The 20,750-nt window shown below is 45.5% G+C and overlaps 1 protein-coding gene across 1 annotated transcript in view; it reads left to right on the top strand.

Moving 5' to 3' along the window:
* The window catches only part of csmd2 (CUB and Sushi multiple domains 2), a gene marked incomplete at its 3' end in the record, with an annotated part of 248,131 nt that overhangs the window by 134,280 nt on the left and 93,101 nt on the right, over positions 1-20,750 (top strand). The window contains exons 32-36 of the mRNA XM_079522057.1: positions 1,808-1,877; positions 4,270-4,386; positions 5,908-6,117; positions 10,853-11,041; positions 17,912-18,089. Of these exons, the coding sequence (XP_079378183.1) occupies positions 1,808-1,877; positions 4,270-4,386; positions 5,908-6,117; positions 10,853-11,041; positions 17,912-18,089 (764 nt within the window). The remainder of the gene's footprint in view (positions 1-1,807; positions 1,878-4,269; positions 4,387-5,907; positions 6,118-10,852; positions 11,042-17,911; positions 18,090-20,750) is intronic.

The following is a 20,750-nucleotide window of genomic DNA, read 5'->3' as shown; positions in this document are numbered from 1 at the left end:
GAACCCGATACCCGGAAAAACCCGAAACAAGCTTATTGAGTACCCTAATAAGCTTTGGGCTTATCAAGCCTGTTATCGAGCATAGCGGCCCATGACGTCATGTTTAAACAATCAAGACAAGAGGCGATCAAGAAATAAATCTAATCACCCATGCTGGCACAAACATGTCGGTCTAAAGGTGTATTGATACCTGCCAACCAGCACTGCTCGGGTAAAAAACAATGATTTAAAGTGACGGAACACATATTAACCACAACAGTTTATTCAATATTTTCCAAAAGGGAAAAGGTCAATTGCCTTCCGTCTGTTAGAAAAGTAGTGTTTTTGAAGGCCCTAGTAAAATGTAGTGTAAGTGATATTGTTTGGTTAAATACATAATGTCTGTTTTATAAAGAGCTGAAGATACATGTAATACGTAATTATTACAGTACTATTCATAATAAACTCAGCAACAAAAGTTCAGAAATGTAACAAATGTCTTCTAAATCCTAAAACCCATGTCAGTCGTTTTCATGTCAAGGACCCCAAAAAATATATGTATTGGCTGAAAATATGTTGTTCCAGGGACCCCGCAGAAGCAAAGATTTGAGTTAAAAACGTTCACTCTGAAAGAATATATATATATATTCAAAGATTTCCGCTGCATTTTCTTGATTTTTCAGAAGATCTACAAGCTCGTAGCGGGGCACTCGTGCCGCACTATGAGCTTGTAGATCTGCTATTTTTCAATAGCATAATAATATAAAGTATAATATAATGCTTAAAACACCAAAAGGGGTTCCCGTCCAGAATGGGTTAAGTGGTTGTGTGGTCCATGTAGACACAACTTCTGGCTTGTATAGGTCTAGCTCTATATATTATATAAAGATACAAATCAGTACCTTGCTGTGACTGCATTGTCTCGGCATGCACCATTCATATTTGGAGTTCATCATTATTTATTGAAAGTGCCTTTTTGGTGCAACTCGACGAGCTTGTAGAACAGCTATACTTTCTCAGCGTGTCCAATGTTTTCACAGAGTGATCGCCTATATTGATTTCATACCCAGAAAAGAAAAACTGACGACTCCAATTGTAGCAGAAGAGACTGTTTATTTCCTCGAACATGACCAACTGTATAGGGTCATCATGTATAGGGAACATTCAGAATTGGCATATCGACTAAATTGGGGAGGAAAAGGGGGAAATAATTTGCATCTGAGATCTCTCTCTCTCTCCATTAATTTATTTTAGGTTTCTTTTTTGTTAGTATAGCACAATGATCAATCTGTATCAGAGCTGTCATTCGCCCCCTCTGTGTGTGCGTGCGTGCGTGATCATTTGATATTGTTGTGTTGCCTCTGCTGCATGGTTCTCTGTCACTTCACATGCACTGTAACAATCCTCAGTGTTTATTTAACTGTGAGCGTGTAGAAATGGATCTCCATTTGTACACGCCTAGAGTCAAATTGAGACTTGCATTTGGCTCAGCAACAGAGTGTGGCAGAGAGAGAGATAGAGAGAGAGAGAGAGAGAGATAGAGAAGGGGGGAGAGAAGGGAGAGAGAAGGGAGATGGGAGCTTCAAAGAGGCGACAGATGAGTGACAAGGAAGGAAGCAAATTAACTGATTTCCTGTTCTCTTTTTGTGCATTGGTGTTCTTGGTGTGTGTGTGTGTGTGTGTGTGTGTGTGTGTGTGTGTGTGTGTGTGTGTGTGTGTGTGTGTGTGTGTGTGTGTGTGTGTGTGTGTGTGTGTGTGTGTGTGTGTGTGTGTGTGTGTGTGTGTGTGTGTGTGTGTGTGTGTGCGTGTGCGTGCGTGTGCGTTGCAGGGGAACTCTCACATATCCTGTATGCCAGGGACCGTACGCCGGTGGAACTATCCACCTCCTCTCTGCATAGGTAAAGAAAGCCCTGCCTCTTTCCCCTCCCCCTTTCTATCGTTTTTTTAATATTCCTCTCTCTTTCTCTTCTTTATTTCTACGTGCCTCCTCCACCTCCCTCTTTTTCCCCTTTCCTTCTGCCCTATGCCTGTCTCTCCTTATCACTCTCCCCCTAGCTCCCTCTCTTCATCCTCTCCCTCCCTATACCTCTCCGCTCTCTCTCTCTCTCTCTCTCTCTCTCTCTCTCTCTCTCTCTCTCTCTCTCTCCCTCCTCCTCCTTCACGTTTCTCTCTGTTCTCGTGTGGGATCTTGCCTGCCACCCACGCCCAAGGTAACGGGCCTGTAGCGGTGACAGCTGATTATTCCACACATTATACAAGCGTCTCAGGCCAAGGTCCCTGTGGGCACGCCGCGCCACGTACTTGCCAACCCACCCACCCACATCGCTTGCCTTTTGAATAGCGCCAGCAATTGATTTTCCACATAGGCAACAGCAATACATTTTTACCCCTCCCACCCCGCCCTCCCGAAAAGTGGGTTAATATGTTTCTGCACGTTCCTCCTCTTCACTCCTCGTTAGGTGATGGATAGGTAAACAGTGCGGCAGATGCTATTCACGTTGCTGGGAGGCAGTCGAAGAGAGGTGTGCGTGGTATATATATATATATATATATACTGTATACATAATATGTATCCAACCATCCTGCGCCCTTGTGAAACGTTTCATGTGGCTTTGCAAGCTTTTTATTGCTATACCGTTGCTGAGGTGTTGGAACCTTGTATGTCCGAAAATCACTGCTTTTCAGGAAATGGTTTCAGTTAGTCGTTTAGTCACAAGCTTGTGCTAATACGTTTCATTGTTTAAATATCTATACAACCCACAGACAGATTCAACACTTTCAGTTTAAAAAAATGTCAAGATCTATACAAGCTTTTCTCCTCAAGATCTACAAGTTGCGAGCTTGTAGATATAGGCTATTTTCAAATGTTTTTTGTGCAACACTCTTGTAGGACGAAACACATAGAACGTTGAAATATGGAGAACGGTACAAGGTTTCTGCCCGATAAACATCTCACGCTCTTGTGAAATGCTTCATGTGGCGCTTCTTTGCTAACTCTGTATATATACTGTATGTTCTCCCAAAGACAAACTCTGAGGCACAGAGCGCTCAAGGCTCACTTCATCTGGTGCTTATTCGGTGCTCGCTTGCCTCAGCGCTGCATTTGACAAACGTGTTCCACTTATCGGAACGACCTACTACTGCCTAATTAGTTCCATCTTCAGGCCGCGATTGGTTAAAGTAGGGAGGGTTGAAGATTCATCGCGTTTACAGGCATCAGCAGTTTCCTGATTACCCCCCGGCTTTTTTTCTGCTGGCACAGGCTAACACTTAACCCCCTTCGCTTCATTCCTTATACAGGAACACTGTGGTTGCAGCGGCTCCGCTCGCCCCCGTCTTTTGAGTTATGTAGGCCGTTTGTCCCATTTACCTCCTCTTCCACCGTGCACTTGTTTCTCTCACGCTCGTTCTCTCTGTCTTTATTTACCTGACTCAGCAGTATCCCTCCACTCGTCAGGTTAATTCTGTTGTCTCGGGAGCTCTCTCTATCTTCCTCTCTCGCTCTCCTTGTATCCTTCCCCATTCTATTATCTTTCCCGTCCCCCACCACCACCACCACCCTCTCGTTCAGTTTATCAAACCCTGTCCATGACTCTGTTTGAGTCTTGTTCCACTGTTCCACTTGAGGAACCCGTTAAATCCATCAGAGGTTTGAGATGAAAGGGGAAGCAGGCATGAGGGGAGAGGGTGGTGGGCCTGAGATATGAGGACTGCTTACAAAGTGCTCCCAACCCCTTTGATACTTTAGAAGAGGTGAAACTGACCTATTTTATGAAATGCTGGCTCCTGAAGACTACAACTATATATACACCTTCTGTGTCTTTCTCTTCTTCTTCCTGCTTTTCCCCACTGTAGATGAAGAGTTTTCAATAACTAGGTCAGAGGCGTTTTGAACGTTTTCACCTTTCAACGAGATGAATGAACTCGTCTTTAATGTTTATGCAGTGCACAATAATGTGGGCATTTCTGTAATTTAGGTACTGTAGATTTGGCAAAGCAATTGAGAGCAACAGCAATATACATAGGAGTCATGCCAATTGCATTTAATGAATAATTCACAGAGAGAGAGAAATTAGAAGTAAGAAAATAATCTCTGTCATTGTGAAAACTGTTAGGGAGATTGTTGAATGCAGAACACTTTGATTGTGTTACTCTGGGTCGCAGTTCCTGCCATAGGAAAAAGGAAATACATAAAATAATATAATGTTTCATGTGTTAAGTTTAAGCATTGTGTTAACCCCACCATGCAGTAAGTTAAAGGTACATCCTGTCTGATCCTGTGCTATATAGCTCAATGTGGCGGAATCCGGGAGGAAATGGAAGGGATGATACTCAGCCCCGGTTTCCCTGGCAACTACCCTAGCAACGGCGACTGCACCTGGAGGATCTACCTGCCAGTTGGATACGGTGAGAGAAATGCATGGGAGCCTTGGTAGCCTACTGAAGTCCTGACGTCACTCGCTCACCCCCTGGGTCACGGCATTGTCTCGTATAAGAATTGCGTGGTCCAAAAATAAACAAACTGTCCCAGCGATATTGTCAGGGAGGTGGCTCTGTATCCTTTACAATAGTCAGTCACAATCAGCTGATCACCACGCCATCAGTTGATGCTTCATATCCATATGAGTCAAACCAAACCGGGTTTGTTTGTTTATTTTAGGGACACAGTTGCCACAATATTACTTATTTTAGGGACACAGTTGCCACAATATTACACTTCAGAATTCAGGCTGGGTGTGGAGTTTGCATGTTCTCCCCGTGTCCCCTAGGGTAGGTACCCTCACAAAAAAACATGCAGTAATCCTGGTCTCTAAACTGCCTCCCCCTGGCCAGCCAGGGTGCCTGATGGAGGGGAACGGAAGTAAGGAACTGGTTGGAATAACGTGTTAATTCCACACGCTACGTCCAACTAGGGAAACTCCCCCTGTCAGGTGTAAAGGAGCAATTTGGACACTCATGCATGAAGGAAACATGAGTTCAAGTCCGTTGCTCTCCCTAGGTTGACGGAGGGTGTGTAGAGCCCAGGATCACATTAGATAATTGACACAGGGGTGAAAAATGGGTTACAAAATCGTGGGATAAAAAACAATTAAAAACTAGAATTCAGATGGGGGGGGGGGGGGGGGGGGGTAACAATTGGATGCGTAAATTACTTCAGACGTCTGCGCTCTATAATGACTGCTGGACAGCTGATAGGTAAAAGTCATTGTAGAAGTCATGTGAAGTTTATATTTTATTACTTATCCTATTTATAGCCTGTATACTATTAAATACTGTTAAAATGTATATTATTAAAGGAGAATTCCATACTAAAAGGCTTTCTTACCTTTCTTTGTAGTTGTTACGTCCCCACCAAAGAGGTCCAGGTGTTATGTTGTGCAAAAGCTCCTTATTGGCTATTTCCCTACCATAAGCCCTAAATGAATTGAATGGGAATTGAATGGGGCTATGGGGTGTTGTGCTAATTCGCTTATTTCCATCGCTCAACATTTTTTTTTGTATATATCCTCTCTTCATAATGTAAATAATATCCCAAGCGGCACACTTTACTACTTATTTCGATGGAAATAAGCGAATTAGCACAACACCCCATAGCCCCATTCAATTCCCATTCAATGCAATTCATTGAGGGCTTATGGTAGGGGAAATAGCCAATAAGGAGTTTTTGCACAAAAAAACACCTGGACCTCCTTGGTGGGGACATAACGACTACAAAGAAAGGTAAGAAAGGTAAAAAAGCCTTCTAGCATGGAATTCTCCTTTAAACCAATACTTTGTTGATGGGGGGGGGGGGGGGGGATGGAGGGTCCCCTCATTGTTTTGGCTGAGAGCTTGTGGATCTGCTATTTCCGGCAAATGGTTCGCCTATCATGACCTTCCCAGACTAGGGACGGTAGGGTTCATGCGGTTCATTTTGTCCATTCCCAGGAGCCCACGTTCAGTTCCTGAACTTCTCCACGGAGGCCAACCACGACTTCCTGGAGATCCGCAACGGACCGCTGGAGACCAGCACGGTCATCGGCCGCTTCAGCGGCCCCGACATCCCCTCCTCCCTGCTCACCACGTCGCACGAGACCACCGTCTACTTCCACAGCGACCACTCACAGAACAAGCCGGGCTTCAGGTTTGAGTACCAGGGTAAGAGACCATGGATGGATGTGCCATCCTGTAGATCGGTGCGTTTCAAACGGTTTGTGCCCATGCAATGCATGGACATGCCCACCACAGCAATGGGCAAAATCTTCAAGGCACACCTGTATCCATTGCGCTCTGGATTAAGAGCCTCTGCTCAATGCCTAAATTGTAATTGAAAAATAAAAAGTATAGCATTCACATCTGTATTTGGAAATGATATACAAAATTCCAAGGCCCACCTTGCCTGGGAACCACTGCCGTAGAATCGAGAAGAAATTAAAATAAAAAAAAATAAGAATAGACAGATGGGATGATGAAGTAAATGAGACAAACATTGGTGGTGGCAGCTGCCCTGATCACACCTTTGAAGATGTTTGTTGGAAACGTTCACACATTCACAGCACGGCAAGGCATGACGTGACGGCTTCATCTTTTTAAATATGATTCAAACATTAAAAAAGTGCGAGAAACACACCTACATTTTAGATAATTAGGAGAATGTATCGCAGGTTTGTATTGACGATGCATTGATATGCTGAAGATATACTATAGACCAGTCCTGGACTGGTAAAGCAACACCTGACCACAGCCTTCTCCACAGTACTTCCAGTGCAGCGTGTCCTTCTCCTGAGTACTTCCAGTGCAGCGTGTCCGACCATTCTGAAAAGCACTGTGGCATTTGCGTAAGTGGTGGACAGTGAATGGTGAATGCACTTACTGTATAATGAGAGGTATTTGCCTGAACTGCTGCAAATCCGGGAAACGACGACGAGACTGAAAGGGGATTCATTATGACTCATGGAAGCCCATTGGTAATAATTTACTGTATTGTCATGAGGAATAATGCATTTTTAATCAACTGTTAGTTTAATTACACCTTAATGGTGCCACGTTGCTGTGGGCTGGACTTTCAAGCCCACGGGTAGATCCTTCCTACTCAAATTTGAGGTCCGGACGACGCACGTTACGCACATGACGTCACTGAACGTCCGTCCACCTCCATGAACATGCTGCAGTTCCACTTTTCGCCAGTAGGTAGTGGCAGCTTCAACGTTGGATACCCCTTCTGGGGCCTTGCTACAAACAGGGTAACATAATCAAGATATATAAGACACACACACACACACACACACACACATAGAGTATCAAATCCACATGCAGAGGCAGGAAACGCCATTGTTATATAAACTTTCACATATACATTTCTACAGTCTGAGGGCTTGTTTACCACTGTGGTGTCCTCCAGGAAGGACTGTGGTGTCCTCTAGGAAGGACTGTGGTGTCCTCCAGGAAGGGCCTCCCTTGTCTAACGCAACAGGCCCAGAAAGCCACTCCAGTTTATTTATTTTTTGTATTATTTATTTGTATTTATCATTGCTCTTATTCAACAAACGAGCCGGCGGATCAAAAGGGTTGCGGCATGCATTCACATAATTAGGTGTACATTAGCATATAAATCAAGCATTATATTTGGAAACCCCCCTCCCCTTCCCTTTTGCACTGTTTGCTTGACTTATCTTGCACAAAGGGATGCTGTGATCCATAGAAATCAATTTCTTAAGTCATATTTTTATCCCAGCCCTTCAAGGCTCACTGACTGCTCTGCTTTTGTATCCAGTTGGGGAAGAGACGGAGGAAAAAAAAATGAGAGAAAAAAGAAAGAAAACGATACAGGGGCTGGAGAATAATTTATCTACTCTGCTTCTGATGACTGTGCCAAACACTCAAGCCCGCCCCTGGCACAATTTGTGTTTGGTACCAAAAGTTTCTCCAAGAACACCCCCGTAGCTTTGATGGTAACAGACAGTAATAGAGAGGACGGGTGGGCGGGGGTTAGAGATCAGGAGTGCTGCTGATGAGACAGAGATATCTTCCAAAAAAAGAGAGAGAACATGGCGACGTGAGTTGAGGAGGCAGGAAGCCCCCGGTATCGTGATATACTGATGTCTGACTGAGCAGTGTCCACACATCCACAGAAATTAATTCTTGCTCCACAACAGTGATGGGTACAGGTCCAAATGTAATGGATTCCAACAGTGATGTTGTGGAAAAATAGTTCGCTGCAGGTATTTTGTAACCACCTACAGTAGCTATACCTACCGTACCGACCTATCTAGCTGGCTGCCCTACTCTACCTACCTACATACATACATACAATACATACATACATACATACATACATACATACATACATACATACATACATACATACATACATACATACATACATACATACATACATACATGCCTATAATACTGCATGTATGTACAGTATGGTAGGCAGGTACTGTACTGTAGGTAGGTTCATACCACTGCATTAACAGAGCCACACTGAATTTAGAAACAGTCGATTCTTATTTCAGACAGTCATCCAACTCAACACTGACCTTGTTATCTGCCGACACACACCTGCCACTGGAACATCTAATTGATGCATTTGCCTGCGCACTGCATTAAGCTCAGGGCCGGCCCAAGCCTTGTGGGGCCGTAAGGAGAATTTGATTTGCTCCCGAGCTTTCTCTCAACCAACACAGAGAGAGAGACGGAGACTGAGAGAGAGAACTATTCCTTATTAAGACCCTATTCATTTCGATTAAACTGTTGCCATTCATTTCAGCAAATCGTACGAGGTGGCAAAAGTTGACCGTTTAGTATTATCTTTTATATACATTAGGTTAATACTTTCAGCGCCATTGCCGACGATTAAAGTCAATTGACGCCTAATTTTGATACTGACGCTTAACGCCATTGCCGACGGCCTTCGGCAATTGCGCTTTTATGGCGCGTTCGATTGCTCGAGCCATAATGCTACTCACGTTAGCCGGTTAGCTAGCTGTGTTGTTAGCACAGCACTGGATCGCCCATCTTAGATCGTCGTCGCCATAATAATCCATTCTATCCATTTCTTTCAATCGCCTGTATCTCCTATTCCTTGTCCCAGATGGCAATTTGGTCAAAACAGCGTTTCTTTGACGGCACAGATATGACGATCTGGAGCTCTGCAGAGCTCCGGTCTGGCTTCAGATGGTAAACAAGGCCTGTCCGCTCCGTGTAGTTTCCTAGGTTATGACTACTGCTCATGGACCGGAAATGGCGGCTTTTCAAAATAAGAGCTCAAATTAAAAAAATGCTGGCGTGAATTAGATCCTAATTTTTCAATTAATGATAAGATAAGATAAGTGTTAATATACAAGTTAGTGAATGTGTATGTTTCCATGCATCCTTCCATAGCGCCAGCTTCCAGATAAACAGTTACTGAATGTGTATGTTTCCATGCCTCCATTTCGCGCATGTGCACTGCCGTTCACTTCCTTGTTTACGGGCCGACAAAAGTTGCTCATAACTCTAAATCTACGGCACTCTCCATGGTTTTGATCATAATGCTGATGTTCTGTGGTCATTTCTGACTTCAGCAAGCACCTCGTTTGGAATATTAACGCTTCTAAAGAGACATAAGACGAGGTAGCTTGAGGTACTAAGGGAAAATTATGCCTCTCGGTTTTGGGGGGTAATGGAAGGCGAGGGTTTTCAGAGTAAAATCTGCCTCATCTGCGTGGCACTCTAGCGCCTTTATTGTGAAAAATTCCCCGGCAAAATAATTGTTAACATGGACACAAATGCACACACAAAAGAAGTTTCATATAGATTCTATGGCTATGCCTTTCAGGTTGCTGGTGTTGTTTCTGTAGTTGAAAGTAAATTCTGAAGCTTTGGCGTGGTGTAAATGTTGAATTCCACTTCTAAATATGCATATGTTTTTGTGTTTCATATTTCAGAATTCGGAAGGCATTTAGATGAAGATGAAGGAGACACATTTTTGATAGATAACACCAGAATCTTTGCTGCTAGATGTTTGTCAGGTTGAGTTTGGATATTGTTATGTAGGCTACGTTAAAAGTAGTCGGGCAGGGAAACCTCACCAGGGCCTAACTGATGTGCTGAGTCAGACAAGTCACCTATGTATTTGTTTATTTTTCTTGCCCCTTTACATGCTCTGTACATTGCATATGAATTGAGTAAGATAACTTGGGGGGGGGGGGCCCCGACTGCTACGGGGCCCTAAGCGGATGTTTCGTTAGTTTATGCCTCAAGGCGTGCACTGATTAAGGTGCCGCTACGTCTCAGAGTTAGCACACACCACAAATTGGTTCCACAAGCGAGGCAGTTCGGCCAAGTCATTAAAAGAGTACCTTGACTGTCTCTCTGTCTCTGTCTCTGTCTGTCTCTGTCTCTGTCTCTGTCTCTCTCTTTCTCCTCTCTCTCTCTCTCTCTCTGTCTCTCTCTCTCTCTCTCTCTCTCTCTCTCTCTGTCTCTCTCTCTCTGTCTCTCTCTCTCTCTCTCTCTCTCTCTCTCTCTCTCTCTCTCTCCTCTCTCTCTCTCTGTCTCTCTCTCTCTCTCTCTCTCTCTCTCTCTGTCTCTCTCTCTCTCTCTCTCTCTGCGTGTCCCCTGTTTTGCATGCAGATCTGTTGCTCATGATTCTAACCTAAGCCCATGATCTCGGCTATTTAAAATTAACAGTCAACTGCAGGTCTGCAATTATGCATAAATGATATAAATGAAGAAATAATTGGAAGTTTTATCTGTGAAGGGCAATGTTATCACTGTATTTTTTTTGACTGTAGTTTATGTTCTTATTTCTCTCTCTCTCTCTCTCTCTCTCTCTCTCTCTCTCTCTCTCTCTCTCTCTCTCTCTCTCTCTCTCTCTCTCTCTCTCTCTCTCTGTGTCTCTCTACCACAGCCTACGAGCTTCAGGAGTGTCCAGACCCCGAGCCTTTCCGCTATGGAGTGGTCGTTGGTGCGGGCTACAACGTCGGCCAGTCCATCTCCTTTGAATGTCTCCCGGGGTATCAGCTCACGGGACGCTCCATTCTCACCTGCGAGCACGGCACCGTGCGCAACTGGGACCATCCCTTTCCTCGCTGCGAAGGTATACTGCTCAGTGAACAGGCTCACCGTGCCAACAGAATGCACGGGAAAGGCCCTGTGAGTTCCGTGGCGGCCGCTAGTCAACTATTCTTTCGCCAGAAGCGCTAATATAGTTAGTTGCGGGGACTTTTCTTATTGAGCTCCTAACATCGTCCCTCACCTCGTATCTATCTATACATGCACCACGTCTCTGTGTGTACGTACATGTGTACGTACATGTGTACGTACATGTGTACGTGGTGCGTCTGTAATGCACGTAACACAGTGCCCGGTGTCCAGTCCGTCGGATAGCCGGTTGTCCAGAACCAACACAAATGCCTCTGCCCGGGTCCCTAGATCTCCATATATGGAGCTGGCCTGTTCTGACATCACAGTGATTTATGACATCTGGAAAGCATCTTGGAAAGCAACAACTATGTTTTCATTAACAGTATATGAAACATATCTAGATAAGATATAGATTATTAAATAGATTAATAAATGAATCTCCGATGCCTGCATCATTTTTGCCTCGGTAGACAATTGGGACAAAAACATTTAGGTGGAATGGTGATTGTGTAAAGTGAAAGATTATATAAAAAATAACTTGTATAATTGAACAAGTTACACCGTGTGACTTTAACTCCACATGATGAACACATTTTAAACATTCAATAACATGTTAAATTAACTAGCAAGGCTTTCTCCCATAAACAGGCACAATTCACACGCGCACACACACACACACACACACACACACACACACACACACACACACACACACACACACACATATACACGGGCATGTGCACACACAAGCGCACGCACGCACAAAATATATAAAATCACTTCCTATTACATTACCACGTTGAGAGTGGTGGCCGTGGGTGTAGCGATTAACCATTATGAATAATTCAGATTAAACGGAATTCTCATTCTCCATTATACAGAAGCAATGTGTTCTTCATTCTCTTCGAAATCGATACTGCGTCCAGGGGATGTGGAGAGAAAGAGGGTGGTTTCGGGGGTGGGTGTGTGTGTGTGGGGGGAGGGGGGGGGGGGTCTATCAGAAAAACAATGGGTGCTTCCACCACCGTGCCTTGTCCTTGACCTAGATTCTCACGCACCTGCCGTCAATTATTCAATAAGACAGGAAAATTACGTAGAGCCACACTGAGGCGATGCTGGCCATGAGTTTGAATGCATGAGCGGGGAGATATATGTTGGAAGAGGAGACAGGGGGGGTGGGGCGTTAGCAGTGAGAGAGTGCATGGATGGATAACGATCTCTTACACTTATTCAGGGCCTGTTAAAGCCCCGGCCCTTTTCTACATTAGCGTGAAGAACCTGCAGGCTGCAAAGATATAGCCGTGTGAGTGAGTCCCACATAGAACGTGGGCGCTTGTGCTTCCATGTGTGTGTGCCCAGCAGGCACACAGAAGCCGCATGTGTGCGCGCGCGTGCGTGCGCGTGCTTGTCTGCTGTGTGGATCCATGCACAGTCTAAGGTATCTGGATGTGCGTGTCTATACTTGGCATGTTCAGAGCTCCTCTCTTTCTGTGTGCGCGCGCCGTGTGTTGGCTGGCTGACGTGAGAGGGGGGGAAGACGGCCCCACCGCTTCTGGCTGTGAGTGTAATTGAATTGGCTTTAATGCAGCAGCACGGTGTGAGGAAGTGATACAGTACTAGGTGACGGGACGGGGGGTGCTTAACAGGATAAACACACCTGTACAGTAGGTCTACACTCCACTCTCACAGCCACATTTCAGTTGTAAAGACGGGGGTGAGGCAGCAGAAATCAGAAGTCACCTATTTTCCCCACAATCAACCCGGACGTCTTTTTTATAATTCCCCCGAAACGTTCATTTTCTAACCGCGACCATGCAGCGGCGCCATGAAGGAGCCATGATTGAATGAAGCTTGTTTGATCCAAAAAAAAAGAGAATCCGTGATAAATGGGCTTTAACGTTTTCACTGACGAATAAATAAAAATAAGCAAAAGCTATATCTAAAAAATGATGCCATTAACAGGAAGATGGTCGGTCTGTTTATGTATTGTGTGCCTGACTCATTTTCTTCCCTCTGCCTTCCTCCTCTGTGAGCCCCCATTTATACATTTATGTGCGAGTAGTTCATTTGAACGATGCCCGCTGCCATCTTTTCCAAGCCACACGTTATGTCAGTGTTGTTTTGGTAGCTATAGGGCTGACAGCGGCTACAAGGTCAATACATCAGGTGACAGCTGACTGTGTTTAACCCATTTTAGGCGGGAACCCCTTTTGGTGTTTTAAACATTATGTTATAATTTAGCTATTGAAAAATAGCAGATCTACAAGCTCATAGCGCGCCACCGAGTGGCGCGCTACGAGCTTGTAGGTCTGCTATTTTTGAAAAATCGTGAAAATATTTTATTTCAGAAAACTGGAGGATTTAGAAGATTTTTTTTAAATTTCGAGGTCAGGCCTGAATGGGTTAAACACCTGCACCAGGCCCCGGTACACTATACAGTACAGTACACTGTGCCCTCCATCTCACCCCCCCCCCCTCCTCTCGTGCTCTCTCTGTATTGCTCTAGCTAGCCCTTGCATGGATTGCCCCTTGCGGCTGTGAGACTCTGGGATCGATCCTCGTCCCCTTGCTTTCACTCGGCTGCCTGTCTCCGTGTTATCAGCCCCCCCCCCACCCTCCACACAGCCCTCTAACCTTTGTCGTGTTCTGTCCATAGAGAATCCTATGCCAGACTCCTCCATTCACTGGCTCCGTATTTATATTTGTTTTTACAGGCCCTGTGAGATTTGCGTGAGATTTGCGTGGCCCCAGTCCGTTCTGCTTCCAGATTCCTCTGCCATGCACGATGGAAATAAATCTGTGACCTCAACTCATTTGGCACCTATATCGCCTTTTGCCGCCTCATGTCCAAACGCCCTCTGCACCGAGATCGCCTCCGGACGCCTAGTGTAATCAATCAATTGATTGCGGTTCACAACTGTGTCCTGTACGCGCTCATAACACTCCGGTTCCGGTGCGGTGACAAAAACAAACAAACAGGGAAATGAAAATTCCGCTGGTTTATGCTGTTCATGGGGACACAATTCTTAGAATGGTAATATCTTGGATTATTCTTTTGTGTCAAAACAAGCTTGATTTGCGGCTCATTTCTCCATCCACCAGATGGTGCTGTTGGCGCTAAATTAATTTATCACATGAAACTTGGCGCCCGTTTCTCGGCATGTCGTGATACGCCAACATTTGATGATATTTAATAAAAGTAGGCAAACAAAAGCAGATCAACACGATCGCGTCTCATCACGCTCGGCTCAATCGATCTCGCTTCATTCTCATTCGCTAACAAAGCTAACGCATTAATCCTAGTGGTTGGTTAATTCTATCTACTGTTTGTCATTTAAGCAGCGCACTGTTCATTCTTCATACTATATCCCCGGCCTCCTCTGTCATCTAAGTCTTCTCTATAATTATGTGCATTGTATGATGTTATATCTGTGCATCTTAAAGGTAGGGTAAGTTGCATAAAATACATTTTCAGGTGGGTGACCAATTTCATCCAATCAGGAGAGAGTGTCCCAGTTATAGTGTTCAGTTGTGTCATAGCGTTCCGTTTTGTCTGCTCACTTCTCTGTTCTCTCTCCGGATAAACTTGGTATTCCAAACGGAAAATAAATGTTCTGTTTACTATAGAGAGAAGTGGAGTCCCCTGTTACTGAACAAGCACTCTATAGCAACGTTTACTATCAGAATATAGAGCTATTTAACACTTGTGTTAACAAAAGAAAATCATTTACTGCACCTTTAACTTAGGCCCTCAAAGGGCTCAATGTTGTGCTCTTGCAATAACTGTATTTTATAGGCTCGGCTTCAGGGGTTGGTGGTGATTTTAGATTCTGTGTCACGCTTGCGCAGATAATCTGTAGTATCACAGGAGTCAACGTCTCATGACCAAACTGAATGCATTGCCATTTCAGATAATCTGTAGTATCACAGGAGTCAACGTCTCATCGCCAAACTGAATGCATTGATCAGATAATCTGTAGTATCACAGGAGTCAACGTCTCATGGCCAAACTGAATGCATTGCCATTTCAGATAATCTGTAGTATCACAGGAGTCAACGTCTCATCGCCAAACTGAATGCATTGCCATTTCAGATAATCTGTAGTATCACAGGAGTCAACGTCTCATCACCAAACTGAATGCATTGCCATTTCAGATAATCTAGTATCACAGGAGTCAACGTCTCATCCAAACTGAATGCATTGCCATTTCAGATAATCTGTAGTATCACAGGAGTCAATGTCTCATCCAAACTGAATGCATTGCCATTTCAGATAATCTGTAGTATCACAGGAGTCAACGTCTCATCCAAACTGAATGCATTGAGCAGATAATCTGTAGTATCACAGGAGTCAACGTCTCATCGCCAAACTGAATGCATTGCCATTTCAGATAATCTGTAGTATCACAGGAGTCAACGTCTCATCACCAAACTGAATGCATTGCCATTTCAGATAATCTGTAGTATCACAGGAGTCAACGTCTCATCCAAACTGAATGCATTGAGCAGATAATCTGTAGTATCACAGGAGTCAACGTCTCATCCAAACTGAATGCATTGCCATTTCCAAATATCGGCTTGTCCTAAATGAAAGTGTCTGACTGAACTCGTGTTGTGAGCTCGAGATTGAGATTGTTCCCTATCTGCCATACTGTACAACTAAAGTATCTAGGGTTTAAGTGGTTATTAATGCACAGTATACTTATTTCAAGCCTCTCCCACATGCACAGGCATGGCGTTAACTTGGACACATACTGTACCTGTATCTGCATTGCGTAGACATACTGTACAAGCATTGTGCACACGCACACACACCCCATCTACAGTATATGGAGGCACACGCACACAATTACCCATGTGTGAGCACACAAACAGATGTACTGTAACTGTGTTTGCTCCAGAACACATGAACGGACACACATGCCTGCACACACACACACACACACACGCACACACACACACACGCACACGCACACGCGCAAACACACACGAGCACGCACACAAGCCGTGGTTTGCCAATCAATGGCGTCAGCGCGTCGTGCAACTTCTACAGCGCATCTAGGCTTTAATCAATGGCTCCGATCAATAGCTCATTTAACAGGTGAGGCAACGGTAGTGGCCTCTCTCCACCACAGGCTTGACACACAAGCAGGTAAAACAACGCACACACACACACACACACACACACACACACACACACACACACACATACAGTCTAATGTATATAGTAATACACTCGAAAATATAGAAAATGCCGCGTGCATTTTGTGTGCGCGTGAGCGTGCATGCACGCGGTGAAGGAGAGTGAGTTAAATCGTGTAATCTATGCTTTGGGAGCAAGGGCAATCTTAAAGCCATATCCGCCCCATGGTGTCTGCTGTTAAACTGAATGCCCCGTCAGGGTTTTCACAGATATACCTGCTGCTCAGTAGCAGAGATTACAACCACTCCCTGGCTCTCTGCCCACCCACCCACCCACCCAGGCACAGGATGTGGGGAGGTTTCTTAATTTCCACCAGCGCACCACAGGGAATGTTATAAGACCTTCCCGATCATTGATGTTAAGTCTGAGACTCCAAAGCTCCATGGGATGTTTTAAAATATACATATGCAATTACTGAGCATAAAGATCTATAGCGTGGATCTCACTGTGTGTGTGTGTGTGTGTGTGTGTGTGTGTGTGTGTGTGTGTGTGTGTGTGTGTGTGTGTGTGTGTGTGTGTGTGTGTGTGTGTGTGTGTGTCGCAGCAGGATCTTATCGCAGCATCGCTGTCCTTATCTGCACACGTCCGTGCAGGGTTTTTTTCTTCTTTTCTTTACCCCTTTTTTTCCTTTCTTATCCGGGGTCATCGGCTCTCTCCACTCTGTAAGAGAGACGAGCAAATACCACATGTAACCCAGATATAGGCCACCGCAGGAGCTGTATACGGAGAGGAGCTCTGAGTTGGTTGCATCTGACGAAGGCACCTCTTGTCGCCCCGATACACACACACACCCTGGTAGACACGCATGAATGCGAAAAGACAGAGAGTGCTGACACACAAACACATACGCACACACACGCACAGACACACACGCACGCATGCACCACAATCCCAGGCAGGCAGCAGTAACCCCTGGTCTCCTTCTCTCCTCTCTCTTCAGTAGGACGGGGTGAGGCCTTATCTTCACAAAACACCCTCATCCAAGACCTCGCTTCGCTAACAGGCTTCATTGGATAATCTGTGGCGCAGACAAACACCCAGGCAGGCACTGGAGGGTGTGAGAGAGAGAGAGAGAGAGAGGGTGTGAGAGAGAGAGAGAGAGAGAGAGAGAGAGAGAGAGAGAGAGAGAAGAAAGACACAAGAAAAGAAAGAAGACATGAGATTCCCTCCCTTTTCCCCAATTCCTCCTGCATTTGTTGCAATTTTATTCATAACCGGTGTTGCACTGATGTTTATTATTCTTATGGATTAAAGTTCTCAGTCGCCATCATTTGCCATCAGCTCAGTCATTTGGATTTGTTAGAAGCCCAGAAGATAGCAGACCCCGCAACACGTCGTGAGCTTGTAGATCAGCTATTTTCGGTCATTAGCTGTTAGTTGTTTTATGATGAAAGTGATCAAACCAGCAATAGAATACAAGTTACAAGCATCTTCCCAGAAACGTGAATGGTCTCAGAAATGTCATACATGTAAAAGCAACCTTTAATGCCTCAAATCTGTGATTTCTTCAGCTGGTCGGTCAAACATCATTACATTTTCAGTCTTGAGATTTTATTTTTGCTTTATTCCATGTATTCTCTCTCCCTCCCTCCCTTCTCTGTCCCGTTCTCCCCTCCCCAGTGCCGTGCGGTGGGAACATCACGTCGGATAACGGGACCATCTTCTCGCCGGGCTATCCGGAAGAGTATCCCGGCTCGGCCGACTGCTCCTGGCTGGTCACCGTGGCCCCTGGCCTGGGCATAAAGCTCAACTTCACCCTGCTGCAGGTCCACGGGCCCCACGACTTCATCAGCGTATGGTAAGGCTCGTGTGTGTGTGCGTGTGTGTGTGTGCTTCAAATGGTTGGCTTTGTTTCTACGAATCCACAGAAGAAGAATATGCATATTTTTTGTCGTTTGCGGGGGAGAATGGATTTCGTTAGTGTCTTTAGCTTGTCGAATGACAGAGGAGCAAAATGTCAAGTCTGTCTGGGGGGGGGGGGGGGGGGGGATCTGTTCTTTGGCACTATGTTAAAACGTCTCCGTGTCCTCTGCTGCTGCTTTGCGCCTCCATCCTTTTCTCTATCTTCACCTCCACATTGTCTCCCCTTCGTTCCACCAATCCCTTTCTCCTCCCAGCATCTCCCACTCCAGTCCTTCAACCTCGCCTGCGTCCATCGTTCTTCCCCCCCACCTCTCTCTCTCTCTCTCTCTCTCTCTCTCTCTCTCTCTCTGTCTCGTCGCTTGTTCTCTTTCGCTTGACAAATCAGCGAGTCAAGGTCCAGTTGGCTAATCCGCTCTGTGGCTCTCTCTCTCTCTCTCTCTCGTTGGCGTTCCCGCCTCTCTCTCTCTCTCTCTCTCTCTCTCTCTCTCTCTCTCTCTCTCTCTCCCTCTCCCTCCTCTCAATCCCAGGCCTCTTTATGTTGCTCCTGCACATCTCATGTTATTTTCATAGGAACAGTCCAGAGCACGTGGTCCCGGCCTCCTCCCTGTCATGCATGGCGGTACTGGAGGACACACGCAGATTATCAGGCCATTTTCCACCGTCTTTCCTCTATACTTCTTTCTCTCTCACTCCGTGTCTCTCTGATTCTGTCTCTGTCATATTCCAGTGGAGTCGCTCCTCTTCTGCTCGTCTGTGTGTCGGCCGCGCGTCTGCACATTGTCCGGTTCGATTCCACAAACCTGAGTTCAACCTGCTGTCCCTATTTTCACAGATCTACAAGCTATACAAGTTATCAACGCGTAGCGTTGTACATCTACCATTCTTTTGCTATTTGTTGCATGTAGGGCACCCAATACTAGCTATACCGCGGGGTCCCACAGGGCTCTATCCTAGATCTGCTAGTATTTCCCGCAACACCATCTCTTGTCGCTGGAGATGCATTGTGAGCTTGTTAGACTGGATATTTCTGCAGAATATTCACCCCGGTATAGTATAGGCCCGCGAGGGTTCATGAGGGTAATGTGATGAGACGTAGTCATATTCAAGTGGAAGAACAATATTTACCTCGGTGTCACGATGGAGGGGAGTCGCCCACTGAGACCAAGTGCATAAATAAATAATGGTAACATTGGTATATAATCTTATTATGGAAAGCTCTCTGTGTGTGTGTGTGTGTGTGTGTGTGTGTGTGTGTGTGTGTGTGTGTGTGTGTGTGTGTGTGTGTGTGTGTGTGTGTGTGTGTGCGCGTGTGCGTGTGCACGCGCGCTGCATGTCAGTGACTGTGTCAAGTGGTTGTTTTTCCTTCATGCCTGACTGCCTGTCAGTCGGGAGAAGCGGGGGTCCTTTCATCACTTCCATAATTCATGGCTTGGTCTGCCATATGCACAACCAAAGGCAAGGATTTAGCATGCGCGACAGTTGCCAGTTCCAGTTCATCCTCTCTCCCTGAGACGGCCCCCGAAGGTCCCCGGCTCTCAGCTAGACTGGAGGTTTGACAGTCAGCCAACCTGGCAACCCGTGGCCAGGACCGTGCCCAAAGCCCATATACAGTCTGGAGCAACATCTATATTTTCGCGGGCGGCGAAATGCACCGCCTTATGTTGGACCAATCTGCTCGTCGATGTTCCCGTTGCACCGACGCAATTTACCATTTCCCACAATTCTAAGAGGAGCCAATTACTGTCCTCCTCACCTCTCCAAACATCCAGCCTTCTTTTGAGCACGTCCAAAAGAGCTCCCGCTGTCGCGCTCCTTCCCAACAGCTCTTCGCGACGCCAAGATGGCGGGGATCCGCACACTACTGCCGCGTGTCTATCCGATGAACTACTGAGCCAGGGAAATGGGCCCCGTAATGGCAGCTTGGCCAGAGAGCCGTGAGGAGACGGTCCCTAGCCAGCTGTTTTCCAGAGCTGCTTGTAATCTCCCATGCCCAGTCTGACAGCCAAAGACAGATGGTTCTTAACCCATTGAGACCGCCACCAGATTCCACAGAAAATGTCTTCTAAATAATGACAGTTTTCGGAGAAATCTTTAAGCTGTATGTATTGGTCCATCTGAAGCAAAATACCAACCCCCCCACAGACGCCAATATTTGATTTGAAACGTTCGTTGTGAGCGATATATTCACACATTGTCATGATTTTTCAAAAATAGCAGATCTACAAGCTTCTACATCTGCTGTTTTTCAACAGCTAAAGTATAAAATGATGGTTGTTAAACGCTAAACGTGACACAGATGCGTTCCTAGGACTTAAGGGCTTAACCCATTGATGCCTGTTGCAACCTATACGTTGTTCTACCCTTGATGCCGGCGCTCTCTCTGTGTCTCATCAGCTATTGTTATAATTTAGCTATTGAAAAATAGCAGATCTACAAGCTCATAGCGCGCCACCGAGTGGCGCGCTATGAACTTGTAGGTCTGCTATTTTTGAAAAAACATAACTATTTAAAAAAATAATGAATCAAAATTTGAAGGTTTTCAGAAACCTTAGGTCAGGCCCTAGAAGGCGTTCCCAGATTCAGCCTCAGGTATCAA

The sequence above is a fragment of the Electrona antarctica genome (genome assembly GCF_951216825.1).
Source record: "Electrona antarctica genome assembly, chromosome: 15".
Taxonomy (NCBI): domain Eukaryota; kingdom Metazoa; phylum Chordata; class Actinopteri; order Myctophiformes; family Myctophidae; genus Electrona; species Electrona antarctica.
The sequence above is the reverse complement of the archived record's forward strand: the minus strand, read 5'-3'. Positions and strand labels throughout refer to the sequence as shown.